A 19408-nucleotide genomic window follows, 5' to 3' on the forward strand; every position below is an offset into this window, starting at 1 on the left:
GGCACTAACTAGGAAGAGGACAATATTATCCAGCCTGACTAGCTAATGTCTTAAGAAGTACAAAGTTGAAGAAGCATGGTGCACATGAATCTTTTGAAATGTGCTTCTATAGCAGCCTCTAAAATAGCCTTCTCTGATCCAGGTGTCAAACTTTGTCATATCCCACAGATCTCTAAGCCAAAATTATTTAGGAAAGTTGTGGCTGTTCTCTGTGCATGAAAAATATGAAATGCTGATGTTAAATTCCCTATTGACTAATTGCACTTTTTCTTTCTATCTTAGGGACAACATGGAGTAATGGGAATTCAAGGCCCAACAGGACCTCAAGGATTTGTGGGTCCTCCTGGGTTATCAGGATTGAAAGGAGAAAGGGGCTCCCCAGGCCGTCTGGGACCATATGGTCCAAAAGGAGATAAGGTAAGATATACCAAAATACAAAAGCCAAAAGTTGTCAGTCTTGGTCCTACTTATTTTGAAAATAATAGTTTCTGAACATGCTGGTAAAGGGCTGCATACTTTGAGATGGAATGAATGATTTGCTGCTGATGGATCCTCTCTGGAGTCTCATCTCTCAAGACTTGTACCAAGTGAATATATATATAAAGTGAATATGTTAGCTACTTGCTAGATGAGTGAAATCACTCATGGGAAACTATGAGGGTTTGAGCAGGGCATGAGTCAGAAGTCCAATGACCAAGAATCCAGGAAACTTGGAAGCAATCTGGGTCACAAGTACAGAGAACTGGCTACAAGAAAGGGGAGTAATATCATGGGTGACGTGTTTCACAGCTCAGTTCCCTGCCTATTTTAATCACTTCCTGTTCCCCATTGATGAAAGCAAGAGTCCCACCTTCGAATTACAAAGATAACTGAAGGTATACTGGGCTGATGAAGTTAATAGCAGGTTATTAGTCACACATATGTCACATTTCAGGGGAGGACACTACACACCATGTAAGGCCATGTAGGGGTTGTACTGACAAACAAGTGGACCAAGAGGCTGTGGGAGGCAAGCTTTAAAATAGCAAGAGGCTGTGGTGTCCCTGGTGCCTGAAGGAGGATGTGATTTGGCTTGTTTGAGTAATTCACTGGCAGGGAACTAAACCTGCTAATCAAGGACAAGCAGGAACTCCTCCTGGGTTGCTGTGTTAGGAGGGTTACTTGGCTAAGGCACTTGAATCGACAGAGCAGCCTATGTAGGGAAGTCTTGGTTAGACCATTCAAAGCCGTCTGAATTTTGTCTAGATGTCAATGTAGTATGTGGTACTGAGCTTTAATTTTAAGATTTACAATGCCTAACATAATAATACACTGTCAAATACAGACATGTCTAAAAATTAGGGAGAAGCAAGTGATCACTTAGAGCTAGAGTAAGGAGCAGGTCAAAATAGTGTGGGGATAGAGATATGAAGAGTTGGAAGTGGCGCTGTGGCTCAAGTGGTAGAGTGCTCACCTTGAGCTGAAGAGCCCAGGGACAACGGCCAAGCCCAGAGTTCAAGCCCCATGACCAACCAAAAAACATCTTGATAAGCGAGATATGAAGAATTTCTAAGCAACTTCTATCACTGTACAGTAAACAAGCATACTGACTCTAACAAACATCACCTGGATTATCTCTTATGTCTCTCTTCCTACCCCATTTTCTAGGGTCCTATGGGAGTTCCTGGCTTTCTTGGCATCAATGGGATTCCAGTGAGTGCGTTCACAGATCCATTTTAAAATCACCCTCTAGTTTCTGTCTTATATCTTAGGCACTTTGGCTCTAGCCTGTATCATGAAAGCAGGCTCGGGGTCAAGTATTGAAATGTGGTGTGGGTAGACTTAAGGGATGTGGTTATGCATAATTAGACTTGGATTGAGGCCTATGCCGTGGTTAAGGCTGCAGTGCCATATACATTCATAAGAAACCATTAATACCTTAGCCTGAGTTAGGTCTTATGGGTTGAAGGGAGCTTTGATTAGAGATGAACAATTGGCTTGAAGGTAAATAGACATAACCATGTTGGAGCACAGGCATATTGACTATAGGAATTATGTGTACATATATGTATATATGTATATATATGTATATATGAAGACACGATATTTGATAGGAAAACAAACCTTTGATGATATCTTGACACATTTGTTTTCAGTAATTTGCTCTTTTCAGCCTTATTCATTTCAGAGTGAATTCCTCTTAGCTTTACAAAGCAACTACCAAAGATTGCTCAGATGTGGCCTTTTTCACTCATCCTGTAGCCCTGTTTTGGTGGAGATAAGTAGGGAATTTGGAGCTTCCTGACATCTCTTTTTCCCATTCTATTCAGGCTAATCCCTTCATGTCTCCATTTTCATCCTACATCTTCACTTAACAATGCAGAATCTATTGGTACATTTCACCAGCCTTTGAAAAGATAATACTTAGAACCTTATCAGTTCTTGGACTTGTCATTTGCCACTTCTCTGTATATTTGTTTGTCTATGTATTTCTATCTTATTTAAGAGAAGGCCAGAATCTTGTGGGGAAGATCTCCTCCACATAAGGCAGTTTCTAGAGGCTACATTTATGCTTCTAAGGGATTCTACAGACCCTTATTAAACTGTGGTTTGAGAAGCCCCACGCCCAAGATCTTTTGTCTTATACTACATAATCATCTAGGCTAATACTAGGGGAAGGTTTCAAATCACTGTGCCAATATTTAGGTAGATTTCTTGAGCACATGCTACAGACTAACACTTTACTATGAGGATATTGAAGAAACATGCAGCCGTGCTCTATTAATAGATGATCCATTTTCTTTTTTTTTTCTTTTTTTTTTTCTTTTTGCCAATCCTGGGGCTTGACCTCAGGGACTGGGCACTTTCCCTAAGCTTCTTTTGCTCAAGGCTAGCACTCTACCACTTGAGTCACAGCGTCACTTCTGGCTTTTTCTGTATATATGGTACTGAGGAATCGAACCCAGAGCTTCATGCATGCTAGGCAAGCACTCTACCACTAAACCACATTCCCAGCCCCTGATCCATTTTCTTTCAGAGACTAGGCAGCACATTTAACTTGTATTTGTTACATGCATCCAGTCAGCTGTCGGATTCCTGTATTTTATTCAGTTGCAATATCTGAAAAATACCCAGAAATAGGCCAGTGGGAAAACACAGTAAATAGGAATGACCATGTTTTTATGGCATAACTGTAATTTTCTTATGACTGTGTTTATATGACTACTTTACCCACAGACTCCAAGAGCGTACATCTTTGGGAGCTGAGGGAAAAGGAAACCAGCAAACTAGAGGCAACTGTTGCCATTTCTCCTCTGGTTCTGGCATGGCCAGAAATGTGGAAGGCTTCTGAACTTGCAATGTTACTATGCCTATGATGTCTGATGGAAACTGGAAGCAGATGAATCCAATGAGGCCTGAGATGTTTCCAATTTTGAGCTGGAAACTGTCCTCAAGTCCAGCTGGACACTTCTGCCTCCAACTTATGTTCAAGAGAGCCAAGAGAACCGTAGGATAGCATGAATTGAAATTGATCATTTGTCTCTAGCGCTTCATTGTTTAGGAGAAAGAGTTGCAGCTGTCCACAATCCTCCACATAAGCTCCTTGCTCCCAAATAAACATCCCTCCTTCCTGGCCCTTCGCTTGGCCAAGAGTTGTTTTGTGATTATTGGAGTTCAGGGTATTTTGTTTGTTTGTTTTTGTTTTTAACTTTTGGTTGCTCTAGCTTCAAACACTAAGCCTCATTATTCAGTGAAACCCTTCTCCTTTAATCTTTCTCTTGCTTCCAGCTATTTAACAAATATATTTTGATCACCTTGTGTTTGGTGCTTACCTTTTCCTTCCATCTCAAAGATCACAGGAGTCCCCAACATCTATGTCACATACTTTAACTCCTAATTACCTATAACCATCTGTATTATATGAACTTCATCCCACTGCTTAGAAGCACAGATTATATGTCTTTTGCGCCTCACAAAGGCCACAAAGGCCCCTGATATAATTCAACATGTAGTAGGAAATCTAAAACTAAATGAGGGTCTTAGTCCCACCACCTCTAAAGTCATAAAATCCAAAGTTCTGAGATTGACAGGACTCCCTCAGACAGAGGAAAACACAGACATCATAGACTCTGTCAGACTACTCATTATGTTCAACTTTCAACAACAAACACAAAGCACTTTGGCTGAAACCAACAGCTTCTCCGACATATTTTCTCTGAACTAGATCACCACTAAGATATGACTCTCCTCTTAATATTAGCTGATCATTAACATATGTGGCACTGGTTTGGATCCCAAAACCATGTTTTTGCTGTCATGTAGATAATTTTAACACAAGGAAACAAATGGTCAGTTAATGATAATCAAACTCTTTGCACCAAGGGGCCCGGCAACAAGTAGGGAGAATGAACAAATAAGGTTATTGGTTAATATAGTAAATATATAGCTACATAGACTAGGCATAAAAGTACTGTGTGGAGGCTTTTATTCGTATTCCAGATGTGAGTTGGGGCTGTTGGCATCCATAAGAAATGCATGTTTATCATTTTTTTTACTTCAAATACGTTGGGAACAGACAGAGGTTTTCAAGTTGTCCTTTGCAATTGTTTAGCTTTTCCCAGAGAGCCAATCTCAAATATGTCCTGAGTAGAGCTTTGTAAATAAGCATACTAAATTTATATCTTCAAAGTGGACACATACTACTCTCTAATTGGAAACTTTTCTTTGGAACTGTGTTCTAGGAACACAGCCCTTCTGGAATATAGCAGACCCTCAGTAGCCTATGTGTTCATTCCCTATGGCTATATAAAACCATGGTTTCTTCCCTCAAAGATCTAAACTCTCTTGGAAATTTGTTATATACATATGTAAACTTATTAGTTATAACTAGGAAGGGACAAATACTAGAAATTCTATGGTGGCTTATTCTTGCTGACTTACCTGGGAAAAGACTTAGCATTTATTTAACTCTTAGTAAGTCTATTAACGATGTTGACTATAACCCAATGCAGTACTTAGTTCTTCATTATTAATGTAAATAGCATTAACACTCTAGTATTATAATATAAGGAAGGTATTATTCATCTCCACTTTACAGATAAGGGAACTGAAGTTCTAGCTGAGAAGTGACAAAATCAGGGTTAGAGCACAAATCTGACTGCTCTAAACATGCATTAGCTACTACCCCATAGTATTAGCTAGATGACAAAGAAAGGACAGGTCTGAGTCATACCTCAAAGTTTAATTCCAAAGAATGCCATTAAGGTAGGAACAAGTAAACAGATATCCCCAGATTCCTGCTGGTAGAAGATACCAGGAGTTTAGAAGAGCAAATTAGAGGATTGAGCCCAAGTAAAACATGTGGATACAAAAGGGTCAGAGTTCAGACAAAGACTTTGGTGTCAAGCAGAACCAAGGTCCCCAAGAGGAAGGAAGGCGCCTGGTAGTGAGTCAGCCTGTTGTCTTAACTTATCCCCACTACCAGCTGAGAGATAACCCCTAGGAAGTCAGGCTCTACAGCCAAAGGGTTTAAATGAGTAGAGTTGAATAAAGAGACTATCTAAAGGATGTGCAGGATGAAGGGAAATAACAATGCAGATGATGAAGTAACTTCATCTGTTAACATCTGTAGGCAAAAAGAAGGAAAACTGTAATCATTGTACTGGAACCCAATGAAACCTGGAGCCATGGGATATCTGTTGCCCAACAAAAGCTAAGGCTCTAGAGAACTATGACTTTGTCAGAAATGCAGCCACAGAGGGAGGGCATGGAGGGTAATAAATAACCTGTGCTCTTTCTCCATCCCAATCTGTATCTCCCAATGGACAATTCAACTGGGAGATAGAGAGAAAGGAGCCCGTGGAGTACATTCTATAGCCATCAGCCACCAAAGGCACAGGTCCAGAGACTTTGTGGACAAGCAATAATGATCACCCCCTTGGTAATAAAGAATCAAAGACTCTCTTGTTAAACAGTTTGTTTTCCCTAGAACAATTAAAAATCATCATCTGGTCTGGGCACTGGTAGCTCACATCTGTCATCCTATCTACTCCAGAGGCTGAGATCTGAGAATCACAGTTTGAACTCAGACCAGGTAGGAAAGCCCATGAGACTTTTCTCTCACACAAAAAGGCAGAAGTAGAGCTGTGGCTCAAGTGGTAAAACACTAGCCTTGAGCAAATAAAAGTCAGGAACAGAGTCCAGGCCCTGAGTTCAAGTCCCAGGAGCAGCACACACATGCTGCTCATTATGTCAGTCTGTAGAGGCTAGGTTACATCAAATTTCTTACAAAATCTAGGCACCTCCTCTATACTGAACATTTCATAAGCCTAATAGTCTAGACTAACACTTTTGTGTTAATAGTCATTCTACTTCATGCAACTATACATGGTAGATACATTCCAAGACCTCCAATTAGATGATTGAAAGGTATAGCACTTATTATACCTTTTCCATCATAACTAATTACTTAACACACAATGTGGTCATAACTTCTTCAGCTCAGGGTGGGATATAAAAGTAGCACAGATTTCTTTGTCTTGCTTCACAATTAGCATATGATTTTTTTTCTTTCTATGTTGTCAACAATTTTCACCTTTTCATTTAAAGGAACCATTTTACAGCCTTTCTTTGTCATATCTGAACTAGTATCATCACTCTTATTATTTGGAGCCAGTATTAAGTAAAATAAAGATTACTTGAGTTTGAGCTTGGTAGTACATACCTATAATTCCTACTACTTAGGAGGTTGAAGCTGGATGATTGTGAGTTCAAGGCCAACATGAGACTTGTATCTCTCTCTCTCTCTCTCTTCTCTTTCCCCCTCCTCTCTCTCTCTGTATATAATATATATGCCCATATATATACATATATATTTATACATATATATGCATATATCTTTAGCACAAGCACTATGATACCATTTAGAAAAATGATTTACTAACCAAAATGACTAAGTGACTAAGCAGGAAGAGTGAATATGCTGGACAAAGGAATAATTTACATTCTAAGTAGGATGGAATACAGGTGGACCCGTTGCAAGGAGAAGTACACGTTGTCATGTCGAAAACGAACTTTACAACTTTGGTGGGGGGAGGAAGATTAGGTGGGGGGTGGAGGGAGGAAGATTAGGTGGGAGGTGGGGGGAGGCTGGGAAAAGATGGGAAGGGGAACACAAAGGAGGAGGCAACAATGCTTGATAAGAAATGTACTCATTATCTTGCCCATGTAATTGTAACCCCTCTGTACAGTATTTCCACAATAAAAAAAAAAAGTAGGATGGAGTGGGATAGCATTTGATTTAATTGTGGTACTCAAAAGAATGAGCAATTCCAAACTCATTAATTGTTTATTTCCATTGGTAAGGAAGAAATATCAGTAATTTGAAATTTTCACTGAACGTGACATATTCCCTCAAAGCATTAACAATATACTAAGCCTTAAAAAGTATTTAGAGTAATTAGGAATCTATTTTTCATTGACCTATCAAGATTTCTGGCCTTTCAGGCCATATTTTTGCTCCATGCCAAACACATAACTGGCTTTTGGTACATATGTGGGGGGTATTCTTTTTTAAAAGAGGAGTATATGTACGAAAAAGTCCAATTTTAGGAAATTCTTTAATTCAGATGAGCTACATAAAAATGCTTACTGCTAGCTACTCAAGAGACTGAAATATCTGAGGGTCGTGATTCAACACCAGCCTGGGCAGGAAAGTCGATGAGACTCTTACCTCCAATAGACTATTCAGAAAACCCAAAGTGTTACTGTGACTCAAGTGGTAGAATACCAGGCTTGAGTAAAAAAGCTAAGGGCCAATACCTTGGTCTTGAGTTCAAGCTCCAGTACTGGCACAGAAAAATAGAAGTGGACAAGAAACCAGAGTTTAGCAACAAGTTTGGCTTTTCTCATTGTTGAGATTTTCAGATTAACTGACAGTTCTGTGGCTTACTTGATCCTTTTCTCTTTTAATAGGGCCACCCTGGGCAGCCAGGCCCCAGAGGTCCACCTGGTTTAGATGGCTGTAATGGAACTCAAGGAGCTGTTGGATTTCCAGGCCATGATGGGTATCATGGGATTCTAGGACCACCCGTATGTTGCCAGATCCTTGCACTTTAATTCAAATGGCACTGTTTACTTCCAAATGTGTCTTTTTTCTGTTTTTATGGAAAGCTCACTAAACTTCTGTGGTGGAGCCACTGTGGTCCCTTGTCCAAAGGTAGGAATCTATGCTGACAGTACCAGAATGGCAAAGCCAAAGTGGCACTGTGGCTCAAGTGGTAAAGCACTACCCTTGAGCACAAAGAGGCTCAGAGACAGCACCCAGGCCTTGTGTTCAAGTCCCAGAACAGCAAAACAAAAGAAAGAAAAAAAGAAAAGGAAAGGAAGGAAAGAGAGAGAGAGAGAGAGAAACGAGGGAAGGAAGGAAGGAAGACTATATTCACAGTATTGCCCTCCCCAATGCCACATAGTGACCCTTTGTTAAAGGGTTGAGAAGGTATTTATTGACTTGACCACAATGTCACCACTTTAGTTCTATTTATCCAGATAAGGTTCAGATTGTTGGCTCTAAAGGGTCTCTAGTGGATATCAGGCCCTTATAAAATTGATTTTAGACGGGGCTGGGAAGGTGGCTCAGTGGTAGAGCACTTGCCTTGCATGCATGAGGCCCTGGGTTCGATTCTTCAGCACCACATAAGGAAAAAGAAAAAAAAGCCGGAAGTGGCGCTGTGGCTCAAGTGGCAGAGTGCTAACCTTGAGCTGAATTGCTAAGGGACAGCGCCCAGGCCCAGAGTTCAGGCCCCACAACCAGACCCCAAAAAAAAAATTGATTTTAGAAATGGCTGAAAGACTTACAAGAACAAAACATTTCAAGCCCATTCTTAGCCTCAGTCGAAATAATCTAAATTATTTAGTATTCCAATGTGAGATTTTTACCTAGAAATCAAGCCACCAATTAGACATATTGCGCAGCTACATGAATTACTTTGCATTTCACTGGAATAGCAGCATCCTGGCATTTAGTAACCAAGTTGTAGATATGGGTGTGTGAAAAAATGACACACATAGACAAATAGACAAAGCACAAGCCCCAGATTGGCATAAAGGACCTTGATACCTAAGGACCAAACAAATATACAACAAAGGAGGGTTGTAGAAAAAGGTATATACCTAATGTGGAAAAAATCTGCTTGAGTCATAAAGACCTCCTGTTGCCATGGCAATAGAGGAAGGGAACATAATACTTCTCTGTTAGAAGTAGGGCTCTAGAAAAACCATGTAATTCTGGTGTCAAGCACGAAAGTAGAGGTGTTAAGGAACATCCCCTGACTGACAAAAAACAAAGGTAGGAACCTCATCCTGACCCTAAACTCCCATAGGAATGGAGGCATGTATTTCACTAAACTACCCTTATCAATATCCATTCAATTAACTCCTTTGAAGCTTCTTTAAAAAAGAAGAGTGACCAGAAGATGAAGGGGAAATAGGCTGTTATAATAAAAATTGGTTTGTGCTTCTGAGGTTGTTTTGTTGTATTGTTATACTTGCATCATTCAGTATAATCCATCATTCAATATAATTCAGTCCCCAAAACTTAGCATATGGCCTATTTTTACATTTTAAAAATATGTTAAAATAAGATATCCAATATTCCATATACAATCCATAAAGCTAATAAGTTATTTCATCTCTAGTTCTTCAAAGAAAAAAATTGTTGATCTTTGATCTTGACAAAGTCTCTGTCAATGGCTTATACCTGTGAGGTGAAGAATAGTGAACTGTAAGCTTATGTTTGTTCAAGAAGGGCTCTGAATAGATATAAGGTCCCCTGCTATCTTAGCTCCAACCATTACAGACCTGTCTGTGTCTTTGAGGTAGGAGAATAGGACTCAGATTTGAGACGCAACACTTGTTCAGGGGACAGACTTTGCCCTTTAACCAATTCTGCCACAGACTAAGTCACATAATTTCAAATTCTTGTTGTTCCATCTTATCAGATCATATTGTTAACAAAACTGTGCACATGTGAATTTATTCCTGTTTCTCTTACTTTACTCAGGGACTTCCTGGTCGTAAAGGTTCAAAGGGTGAACCTGCCCCCCCTCAAGGCAGTTTCGTTGGAATGGAGGTAAGTAAGGCAGGCAAAATTGGCTGTAAGTTAGGCTTCCCAGGATTGTGTCCCAGAAAAAAAAAACATTTACAGAGCTAGCATCTGCTTATGGAGCAGACTACACTGAATTTAAAAGAATCTGGAGCTTTTCTGTTGTAGCAACTTTGATAGTAATGTTTGCAACTATACTGTGAAGAGTTGCTTCATGAAATCTAGACTAAAAGTTAGAGACAGACAAGCAGTTTGCATGGGTTTCATTTTCTTTACCAAGCCAAGAGACTTCCTAGAGGTAGATTATTTTTGTTTTCTCTAGAATCCTTAACACCTCTATTCCTTGGTTTGGATTCAGGTATGTCTCTGCCCATGTTAGTATAGCTTCCACACCAAGATCCTCGCCTCTCCCTTCTCTGCTTCTGTCCAGTACCAATCACTCTACCTGGGTCCCTGACTATCTGTAAAACCTTGTCCATTTAATCTACAGCTAACTTGAAACTTCCATCTCTTACTTTCTGTTTTATTGTGATTGTATGCTAGGTTCATATTGCTTTATACTCTTGTGGGGCCCATTAACTCCTGACCTCAAATGATTGACCTTATTTATCTACATACTAGAAAATGAGCCCCATCTTTCTATATGCCCTACTTCTAAAGGAAAATGAACCAAGATTTGTTAGGTAGTTTATGGAACTTTTCTGTCTTCTGACAATGCACAGAACTAGGGATATTGGAAAATGGCTCTGAAGGCAGTGATGGAAGAAAGTAGCTAGACAACTAGAGAACATACAAGGTTTGATGTTTTAACTACGAGTGCCATAGCAGAAGATGAAATACTAGCATTGAGAATGACCTCATGATGATTGGATGCATGTTGCTCATGTTAAGGACAAAAAAGTATTCTGAGGGGGCTTGGAAGGTGGCTCAGTGGTAGAGCACTTGTCTTGCATGCATAATGCTCTGGGTTTGATTCCTCAGCACCACATAAGCAAAAAGAAAAAAGCCAGAAGTGGCGCTGTGACTCAAGTGGTAGAGCCCTAGCCTTGAGCTGAAGAGCTGTGGGATAGCACCCAGGCCCAGAGTTCAGGCCCCACAACTGGACCCCAAAAAAAAAAAAGTATTCTCAGGTATATTGAGTGTCTTGTTCACAGCTACACAGCCACACAGCCCAACCAACCCCCAGGCAGTGTTCTTCCCATGTTACAAAGAGCTGATCAAATAGAGCAAGACTAGCAGGTGTCAAGATCCAGCCATTGCCTTAACAGACATTGAACAAATGATTTTGCCAAAATCCAGAGACTCTGGCTCCAGTGGAACATAGCAAATTCCACAATATGGTTATATTACAGATTCATACAGTGACTTAAGATGCTGCAAAGTAATTAAAACGTAATCAGAGACTGTATGCTCTGTTGGTTTTCTTTTGAAATGTCTGATTTGCATTGTATACATATGGGCACAGACTCTCTGGGGATGAAGGCACATGGGAAGGTAGCTTTGCTTTCCTCCAAAAAAGGAGCAGGCAAATCACCAGCCTGCAGAAGCAGTTTCTAATTGGTAAGTTCCTAGCAAAGGTGAAAATTAATTAATCCAAGAAGACTATGAAAACCTGTTCAGCCAATCTTTGTATTCTACAGTCAAGAGTTTCCATAGGGAAAAAACTAAATTGTTGTGCATGTCCAATTCATACATTATTTGACACATAGGACCTTGATGGAGGAAGCCCAAGTTTCAGTAATTTTTTTTCCCATGAATCTTGTTACTTCTGTGAAATACTGTGATGTTAACTCATTAATCTCTTCAATATCCTGTCTTTATCTGTTTTACAGGGAGATCCTGGGCTGCCTGGCCTGGATGGAATCTCTGTAAGTTGTTTATAAGTTGAGCTCTCAGTATTTAGTCAGTAGTCACTGATGGTGCTTTTTCATTTTGTGTGGTATTCAAAGGTCTTAGACCTTCTGAAGGAAAATGTAGACAGTTGAGGTAGAATAGCTTATGGTATTCACATTTTCTAAATGAGATGAACTGTTCACCTCAAGTTGCATAACAGGCTGGCTTTCAGGCTTTATGCCAGGGGTCTTTGTACAGTAATCCCACTTATCAGTGAAGAATGTGTTCAAAGATGCACAGGGGATGCCTGAAACTGCAAATAATTTAGAACCCTACACAGACTGTGCTTTTTGTTGTTTGTATATTCCTATGATAAATTTTAATTTACAAATTAGGCACATAAGAGATTAACAACTATAATAATAAAATTAAGTAGGAATAATGATACATTATAACAAAAATGATGGGAATATGTTCTCTTCCTTCCTCTCTCCCCTCCCTTTCTCAAAAGACTTTACTGTACTACATCTACTTCTTGGGAAGGTATGAAATGATATAGTGCCTCTGTGATGAGATGAAGTGAGATGAATAATGGGACATAGACTTGACCCTACTATGTTAGGGTTACTTGACATAAGCAATGCAACACTTTTTCCATGTATTTTTTGAACTGTGGTTTCCATGAAAACATGAGAAGCAAACCTATTCTCCAAAAAGTATTAGGATATTTTGCCTTTCATTCAGCAATCATCTACTAAGTTTTTATGTGTGTTCAAGAAGTAGAACATACTTCTTTAAAGGGTGTCCACATAGAAATTTTAGAGATTATTTGATAATAGTTCACGAAAGGACTACTTGAGATTTCACATTCTTATCAATTGCTTCTGAAGTAGCCTAAGCATTGCCTCTTCTTTCTTCTTTCCTATATTTGTTCCTTCCTTGCTTTCCTTTCTTTTTTCAGTCCTTAATAAATCCTGTGCACCTACTATCAGCAGGTAAGTGATCCCTGAGGCAATTGATTTCATCCCTGCTCCAAGGGACATAAAAAGTCAACGGTAGGAACTTGTCTATGCATTCCAATGCAGCTTAGAGAAAGAGGAAGACTTGCATCTAAGAAAGAGAAAGCCTTGGAGATGTATGGATGGTGTTCAGACTTGCTGATAGTGGGAGGAGGCTTTAGGCAAGCCCACACAAAAACAAAGATGACTAAAGACCCAGGACATATAGGTCCCCTAGAGCTAAACAAAACTGGCTTAAAAGATGTGTTCATTAAAATTGGAGAATAACACCCACTATATTTGATACATAGCTTCTCTTGGGGATACCGTTCCCTGGCCACAAAGGTACAAAGTTTTTTTTCTTTTTTTACACAGGAATAATATAGAAAAGGCTTAGATTTGAGGAGAGGATGTGTGGTGACTGAACAAGAGATTTATGATCAATAGAGAGACCACAGGTTATTAACAATGAGTTGACCTATTTGTCATTATGGAATATCCCCTCTTTATCTGCAGTAATCATGTATGGCTTGAAGTCTACTTTATCTGATGCTGAATAACTTTTTTATGTTATTTACCACAATACTTTATTAGAGAATATTCAAATGTAGAACAAAGTTGAACACATTTTGCAGTGATCACCCATTAATATTTCATTATACTTACTTTATCTCTCTCCTATCTAGCTAAGCATCCTGTATATCCTTTGATTCATCCTATTTCTGAGGCATTTTAAAGTAAACTACAGGCTTACTCCTAAGTACTATAGCATTCCTATTGCTAAACTTCAATATTTGTCTTCATTTTCCCTTTATATATAAAATTTACAATGAAATCCCTAAGTCTTAAATGTGCATTTGCAGAGTTCTGACAAATGAATATTCCTCCGTAACCCAACTGTCTATTGGAGTCTAAAATATAACCATCACCTCAGAAAATTCCCTTCTGTCCCTTACCAGCCCATCCCTGTCCTCTACCCCAGGCCACTATTCTAATTTTTCTCTACCATAGGTCAGATTTTGCTTATTCCAGAACTTCATACACATACAATAATATAATATTCAGCCTTTTGTCTTTAGTGTTTCTCAATCTGTTAAGTGCTTTGGAGAGCTGCACACATTGTGTCATCTATCAATAATTTGCTATTTTTTAATATTGTTTCATTTTCTTATTGAGTGCATCAGTTTTTGTCTTGATGGATACCTGGAAACTCTCTACTTTTTTTCTATTATGAATAAGGTTTTTATGAATATTTTGTACAGTTCCTATGGCCATACATTGTTTTTTCTTGAGAAGTTGTCTTGCATTTTGACTTTGGTAAAAAAAAAAACTTGCCTCTCTAGGGCCCACAAGGACCACCTGGATCTCCTGGAGGTGCAGGATCCATGGGACCCCCAGGATTACAAGTAAGACCAACTTAATATATGATTACTGTATTCATATGGCTAATTGCTTCCCCAGACCATGGAGTAAATATAATCTTATGTCATTTTGGCTCTCTTGAAGAAAAACAACTGCAATTCTTGAAAACATTTCTTGCTAGGAGCTATTGGTTGTCTTCCTTTTTGTTATCAGGATCTGATCCAATCTGTGCCTTCTAGTCTAGCTGAAAGTATAGCTCAGGGACAGCAGATATTTAACATATCAATTGCCTCCTTCTTCATGACAGACACTGATAATTAATCATACAACCGTCATGCACTCTGAGCACTGAGGAAACTTCAAAATTCTTCTTAGCCCTGAACTTTGAGCAAGCTCTACCTACCTATTTTTCTGATACCAAACTTACATATAGCATTAGAAAAGCAGAGCAGGTCAACTCTGTGGTTCCAAGATATCTCTGCACCAAGTTGGTTCTCTCTAATGAATGAAATTCTGCCACTTATTCTTTTGGCTTAGCTTCTTCAAGTTATTGTTTTAAAATATGTCACCTTGGGCTGAGATGTAGCTCGGTGGCAAAGTACTTGCCTAGTAAGTACAATGTCTTGGGTTCAATTCCCAGTACCCAGAAAACACCAAAAAAAATACAGTTAAAATATGTGGTCTGTTGGAAGGAATGACACATAATGGCTTCACTTACCTTAGCATGAATATGGTTATCAAGTCCATGTGGGGTATTTCAAAGGAGATACAAAGAACCAAGAAGAGCCGGGCGCTGGTGGCTCACGCCTGTAATCCTAGCTACTCAGGAGGCTGAGATCTGAGGATCGCGGTTCAAAGCCAGCCCGGGCAGGAAAGACCGTGAGACTCCTATCTCCAATAAACCACCAGAAAACCGAAAGTGGCGCTGTAGCTCAAGTGGTAGAGCGCTTGCCTTGAGCTGAAGAGCTGAGGGACAGCGCCCAGGCCCAGAGTTCAAGCCCCAGGACCAACAACAAAAATAAAAAGAACCAAGAAGAAGGAGCAACAATCTCCTATAACAAAGCCAAGTTTTACAAGGCAAGAAGAGAGGCATGTCCCCACTGATTCCCAGCATACCAAAGTTCTTCTTAGCTGAAAGTGACAAATATTAACTCTTTTCTTTCTATTTTTAAATCTAGGGTCCTCCAGGCCCACCTGGCCTTCCTGGTCCTGATGTAAGTATACTATGTTTGGGGGCAATTTGTCTTCTGCCACTAAGTACTTTGGTTTCTCCACAAAGATACTGGTTTGGTTGAATATACTTCATGTTTTAAAAAAGAATATTGCATTCAGCTAGGTGCTGGTGGCTCACACCTGTAATCCTAGCTACTCAGGAGGCTGAGATTTGAGGATCACAGTTCAAAGCCAGCCTGGGCAGGAAAGTGTGTGAGACTCTTATCATCAATTAACCACCAGAAAGCCACAAGTGGCACTGTGTTGCTCAATTGGTAGAGCACTAGTCTTGAGCTGAACTGCTCAGGGACAGTGCCCAGGCCCAGAGTTCAAGCCCCACAACTGACAAAAAAAAAATACTGCTTTCCAATTTAAGGTCCCAGAGCTTAGTAGTAATTGATTTTCTTTTTCTTTCCTGCATTTTTGTGCCCCAGGGAAATATGGGGTTAGGTTTTCAAGGAGAAAAAGGAGTCAAGGTAAATAAGTCTTACAAAATATGATCTTCATTTACATGTTCCAAAAAATGTATCTATTTACACACATGCTTGTTTTGTATAATGGAATTTGGTTTCTTCAACTTAGGGAATAGATGTTCCCCATCCCATGTTGCTGCCCTGTGGGGCGTCTTCAGGGCTACTTGTATATGCTACACAATAACCTTTATGGTTCTTTTCCTCTCAAAATACTGTCATCTCTGTTTCCTATCTGTAAAGTGTATGGGTCTTACAACATAGTCTTTTGCATGTATTCCTTCTCTTTCTTCCACCTTGTTAGTTCCCAACTGTTTTATATATTTGGTCACCTTCTCTTTTCTCTGTTTCTTTACTTCTATCTCCCTTTCTTCCTCTTCATGTTCCTCTTCCTCTCCTCTCTGTTTTTCTAGTCACTCTCTTCAGTCTCTGTCCTCATCTACATTCTGTTATACTTTTCTCCTTTCCTCATTTCCCTATGTACAGACTAGAGCAATTTCCAGCCTCCAGTAAAGATAGGAGCTTTATGTATACATCCAGTGATTGTGCTGTCATGTGAAGGAGCAACTCTAGCTTCAAATGTCCCAACACACACGTCTCTGATTCATTCTGCTTGTGTTCTAGGACAAACTAGAGGCTGGTCACTGTTGCTAAGAGGTAGCCATTCACCCTTTTCAAATTTTGCTTCAATCTTATAAACATCCTTTTGTACATGACTATGGTAACCATGAACCTATGATTGATTTCCCTTTATCCATCTTGTGTCTTTCTTCTGAAGTGATAGTACAAAATGCATTTGGTCAGGCTGAGAATTTTCCTCAATTCCTTGGCAATGAGAGTTTCATTCTTTTCCTAAGAGTGAAAGGGCCATAGTACATGAAAATTTCTGAACTTATTTGATTTGGTAAGTTGTTTTTCAGAGGACAAACCTATCCTCTGGAAAATGGTGTATTACATAGTTTATCTTTTTCTTAATGTTCTCTTTGATTTTTCAGGGGGATGTTGGTCTCCCTGGACCTGCAGGACCACCACCATCTACAGGGGAGCTAGAATTCATGGGGTTCCCCAAAGGGAAAAAAGGATCCAAGGTAGTAAACATTTAAAATAGGAAAAAATAATCTTTATATTAATACTGCAATTCATCTCTAATAATTTGACTAAACTGAAAGAATAAAAAGTTTTGGATAATGGATTTTTGTTTGGAAATGATGGTAAAAGTTGTCTTTATTTTGTCCCTCATGAAAAGCTTCCTAAAATGCCTGAATCTGTTTTCTGGTGTGTAGGTGTGAGTATGCCTGTGTTTCCGAGCACTTGTATAAGTGCTATTTTCTGTTTCAATCTTGTATACTAAATTTTTGATATGCCAAATAACTTAAAACAAGCATTAAACAGGTGTTTGTTTTTTTCCTTCTAACTTCTAAATCTCTCAATGCCTAAATTGTCTCCAAAGCATCGTGATAAAAAAAAATATGTGGAATATAAATTGTTCCTTTTCAGTTGTCTTGTCAAAAAATGTTAAGCCTTCAAAATTTGACCTATAGGATTAGATGTTTAGTTACACACACACACACACACACACACACACACACACACACACACACAGTATACACCAAGAAAGACTTGACCCTAAGTATAATATATACTGTGGCCAAATGACCTAGTGGCAGTAGATAGGTTAATTCACCTGACCTCAACTAGCATGTCTTAAGTTTTATATTTGTCTGAGATACTTTTTAATCTATCTTTATGAGTGTGTATTGTACACAGGGTTTTGTTTCAGTGTACTCTGTTACGAGGTGTACACATCTTTCCATAGCTTGCATTTCCTTCCTTCCTGAGGTTCTTCTGACTTTTGTGATTTTATTCTCCTGGCTAAGGGTCCTAGGCAGTGAAATGTGTTTAATCTCACTCCTTTATATTTTCTTTGTGCAAGTAAGAGCTCCAAGCCCTTTTAGATTTCCAGGAAAATTAATCATTGATTTGGGAACAGTCTGGGAGCATGTGAGATTGTACATCTCCCCAATCATTCCCAATGCTTAAAAAGTTCTTCCAAGGCACACACACATATAGATAGATAGATGATAGAGAGAGAGAGAGAGAGACAGAGAGAGAGAGAGAGAGTGATCAATAGATAGATAGATAGATAGATAGATAGATAGATAGATAGATAGATAGATAGATAGATAGATAGATAGATAGATTAGCATATCAGGGAAAGACATTTTAGAATTTTATGTGTCCCTATTCAAATTGTAATTTTTATTCTTTTCCCCAAGCCACTGACTTCTCTGCAGCGTGTATTTTCTATAGGAAATAACACTAAAGAGTTTCTACATGGAATAAAAAGATAATCATCCTTTCTACCCCCCAATTAGCCTATGCATTTGAGATTATATTTTAACTAGTGAAAAATGTTGCTTGTTCCCACACAGAATTGTTCCCACACAGGCCCCTAAATTAGGACATCTTAGTACAACTGCCAGTAGAAGAATATGAGAGTCTACACCACTATTTAGTGCTCCAATCTTGGTTGGTTCCCCACTCCTCAGAACCAAGTATGTAGAGAGCCATCTTCCTTTGTGTTCCCTATTTCCTACTGCTACTCAGTGGCCTTTGTTTAATTTTCCAGGGTGTACCAGGGCTTCCAGGTTTCCCAGGCTACCCTGGCTTCCCGGTAAGTCTTTCAACTTGGTCAAAATATATTCATGAGTCTGAGTAGCCAAAAGCTGTGGCAATAGGTGGATAAAAGGGTGATCTCTTCCCATGGTTATTATCAGAAATGCCACTGTCTTCACTGTGAGATGAAATCGAAGGAGTGTTCTTGCTTCTTGAACTCATGAGGACTTTAGCTTGACTCTCAAGGAGGCAATCTTAGATGTCATCAGCTCAAGCTTTAGATTTAGAACAGACTTATGCTTGACTTAGTGTTCCATTGGTTTCTTGTCATTTTTAAGTTGCTTAATTTTTTCAACTTTTGTATATTGCCTACAAAAAATGAGACAATGATAGGGTATACCTGAGAGGTAAATGGCATAATGGACATGAAAAGGGCTTCACACACCTGGCACTTACCAAGTGTTTAGTAAATGGTAGCTATTCTTAGTAATCATGTCTTCAGTTTCCTGTCTGCCTTTCTAGCTTGCAATCTTTCTGTCAACAAATATTTTTGGAGGACATCTGTATGCTAGGTTTTCTGCTGGACTAACAGTAACTAGATGAGAAGTCATTGTCTTTGAGATTACATTCTAATAGGGGAGATAGGGAGGATATAGAAAACAAAAAAGTAAAGGGATAAATTGGTAAGTTTAGGTCAGGGTGTGTAGCTCCATTGTAAAGTGCTTAGTTAGTATGCACAAGGGTCCTGGGTTCAATCTCTAGCAAGACAAAGAAAACAAAATTAAGTTTATATAATGGTAATATATAAATGATAGAAGGGTAAAGCAATGGTTTAT

At 39.1% G+C, this 19408-nt stretch overlaps 1 protein-coding gene across 1 annotated transcript in view; it reads left to right on the forward strand.

Annotated features, from left to right (window-relative positions):
- The first annotated feature begins 288 nt into the window (after positions 1 to 288).
- Col4a6 (collagen type IV alpha 6 chain) overlaps positions 289 to 19408 on the forward strand; it is a 76177-nt gene continuing 57057 nt past the window's right edge. The window contains exons 1-10 of the mRNA XM_042690014.1: positions 289 to 417; positions 1648 to 1692; positions 7954 to 8070; positions 10040 to 10108; positions 11914 to 11949; positions 14256 to 14318; positions 15453 to 15488; positions 15921 to 15962; positions 16952 to 17044; positions 18586 to 18630. Of these exons, the coding sequence (XP_042545948.1) occupies positions 298 to 417; positions 1648 to 1692; positions 7954 to 8070; positions 10040 to 10108; positions 11914 to 11949; positions 14256 to 14318; positions 15453 to 15488; positions 15921 to 15962; positions 16952 to 17044; positions 18586 to 18630 (666 nt within the window). The 5' untranslated portion in view covers positions 289 to 297. The remainder of the gene's footprint in view (positions 418 to 1647; positions 1693 to 7953; positions 8071 to 10039; positions 10109 to 11913; positions 11950 to 14255; positions 14319 to 15452; positions 15489 to 15920; positions 15963 to 16951; positions 17045 to 18585; positions 18631 to 19408) is intronic.

The sequence above is a fragment of the Dipodomys spectabilis genome, unplaced genomic scaffold (assembly GCF_019054845.1).
Source record: "Dipodomys spectabilis isolate Male_0828 unplaced genomic scaffold, ASM1905484v1 ptg000132l, whole genome shotgun sequence".
NCBI classification, from domain to species: domain Eukaryota; kingdom Metazoa; phylum Chordata; class Mammalia; order Rodentia; family Heteromyidae; genus Dipodomys; species Dipodomys spectabilis.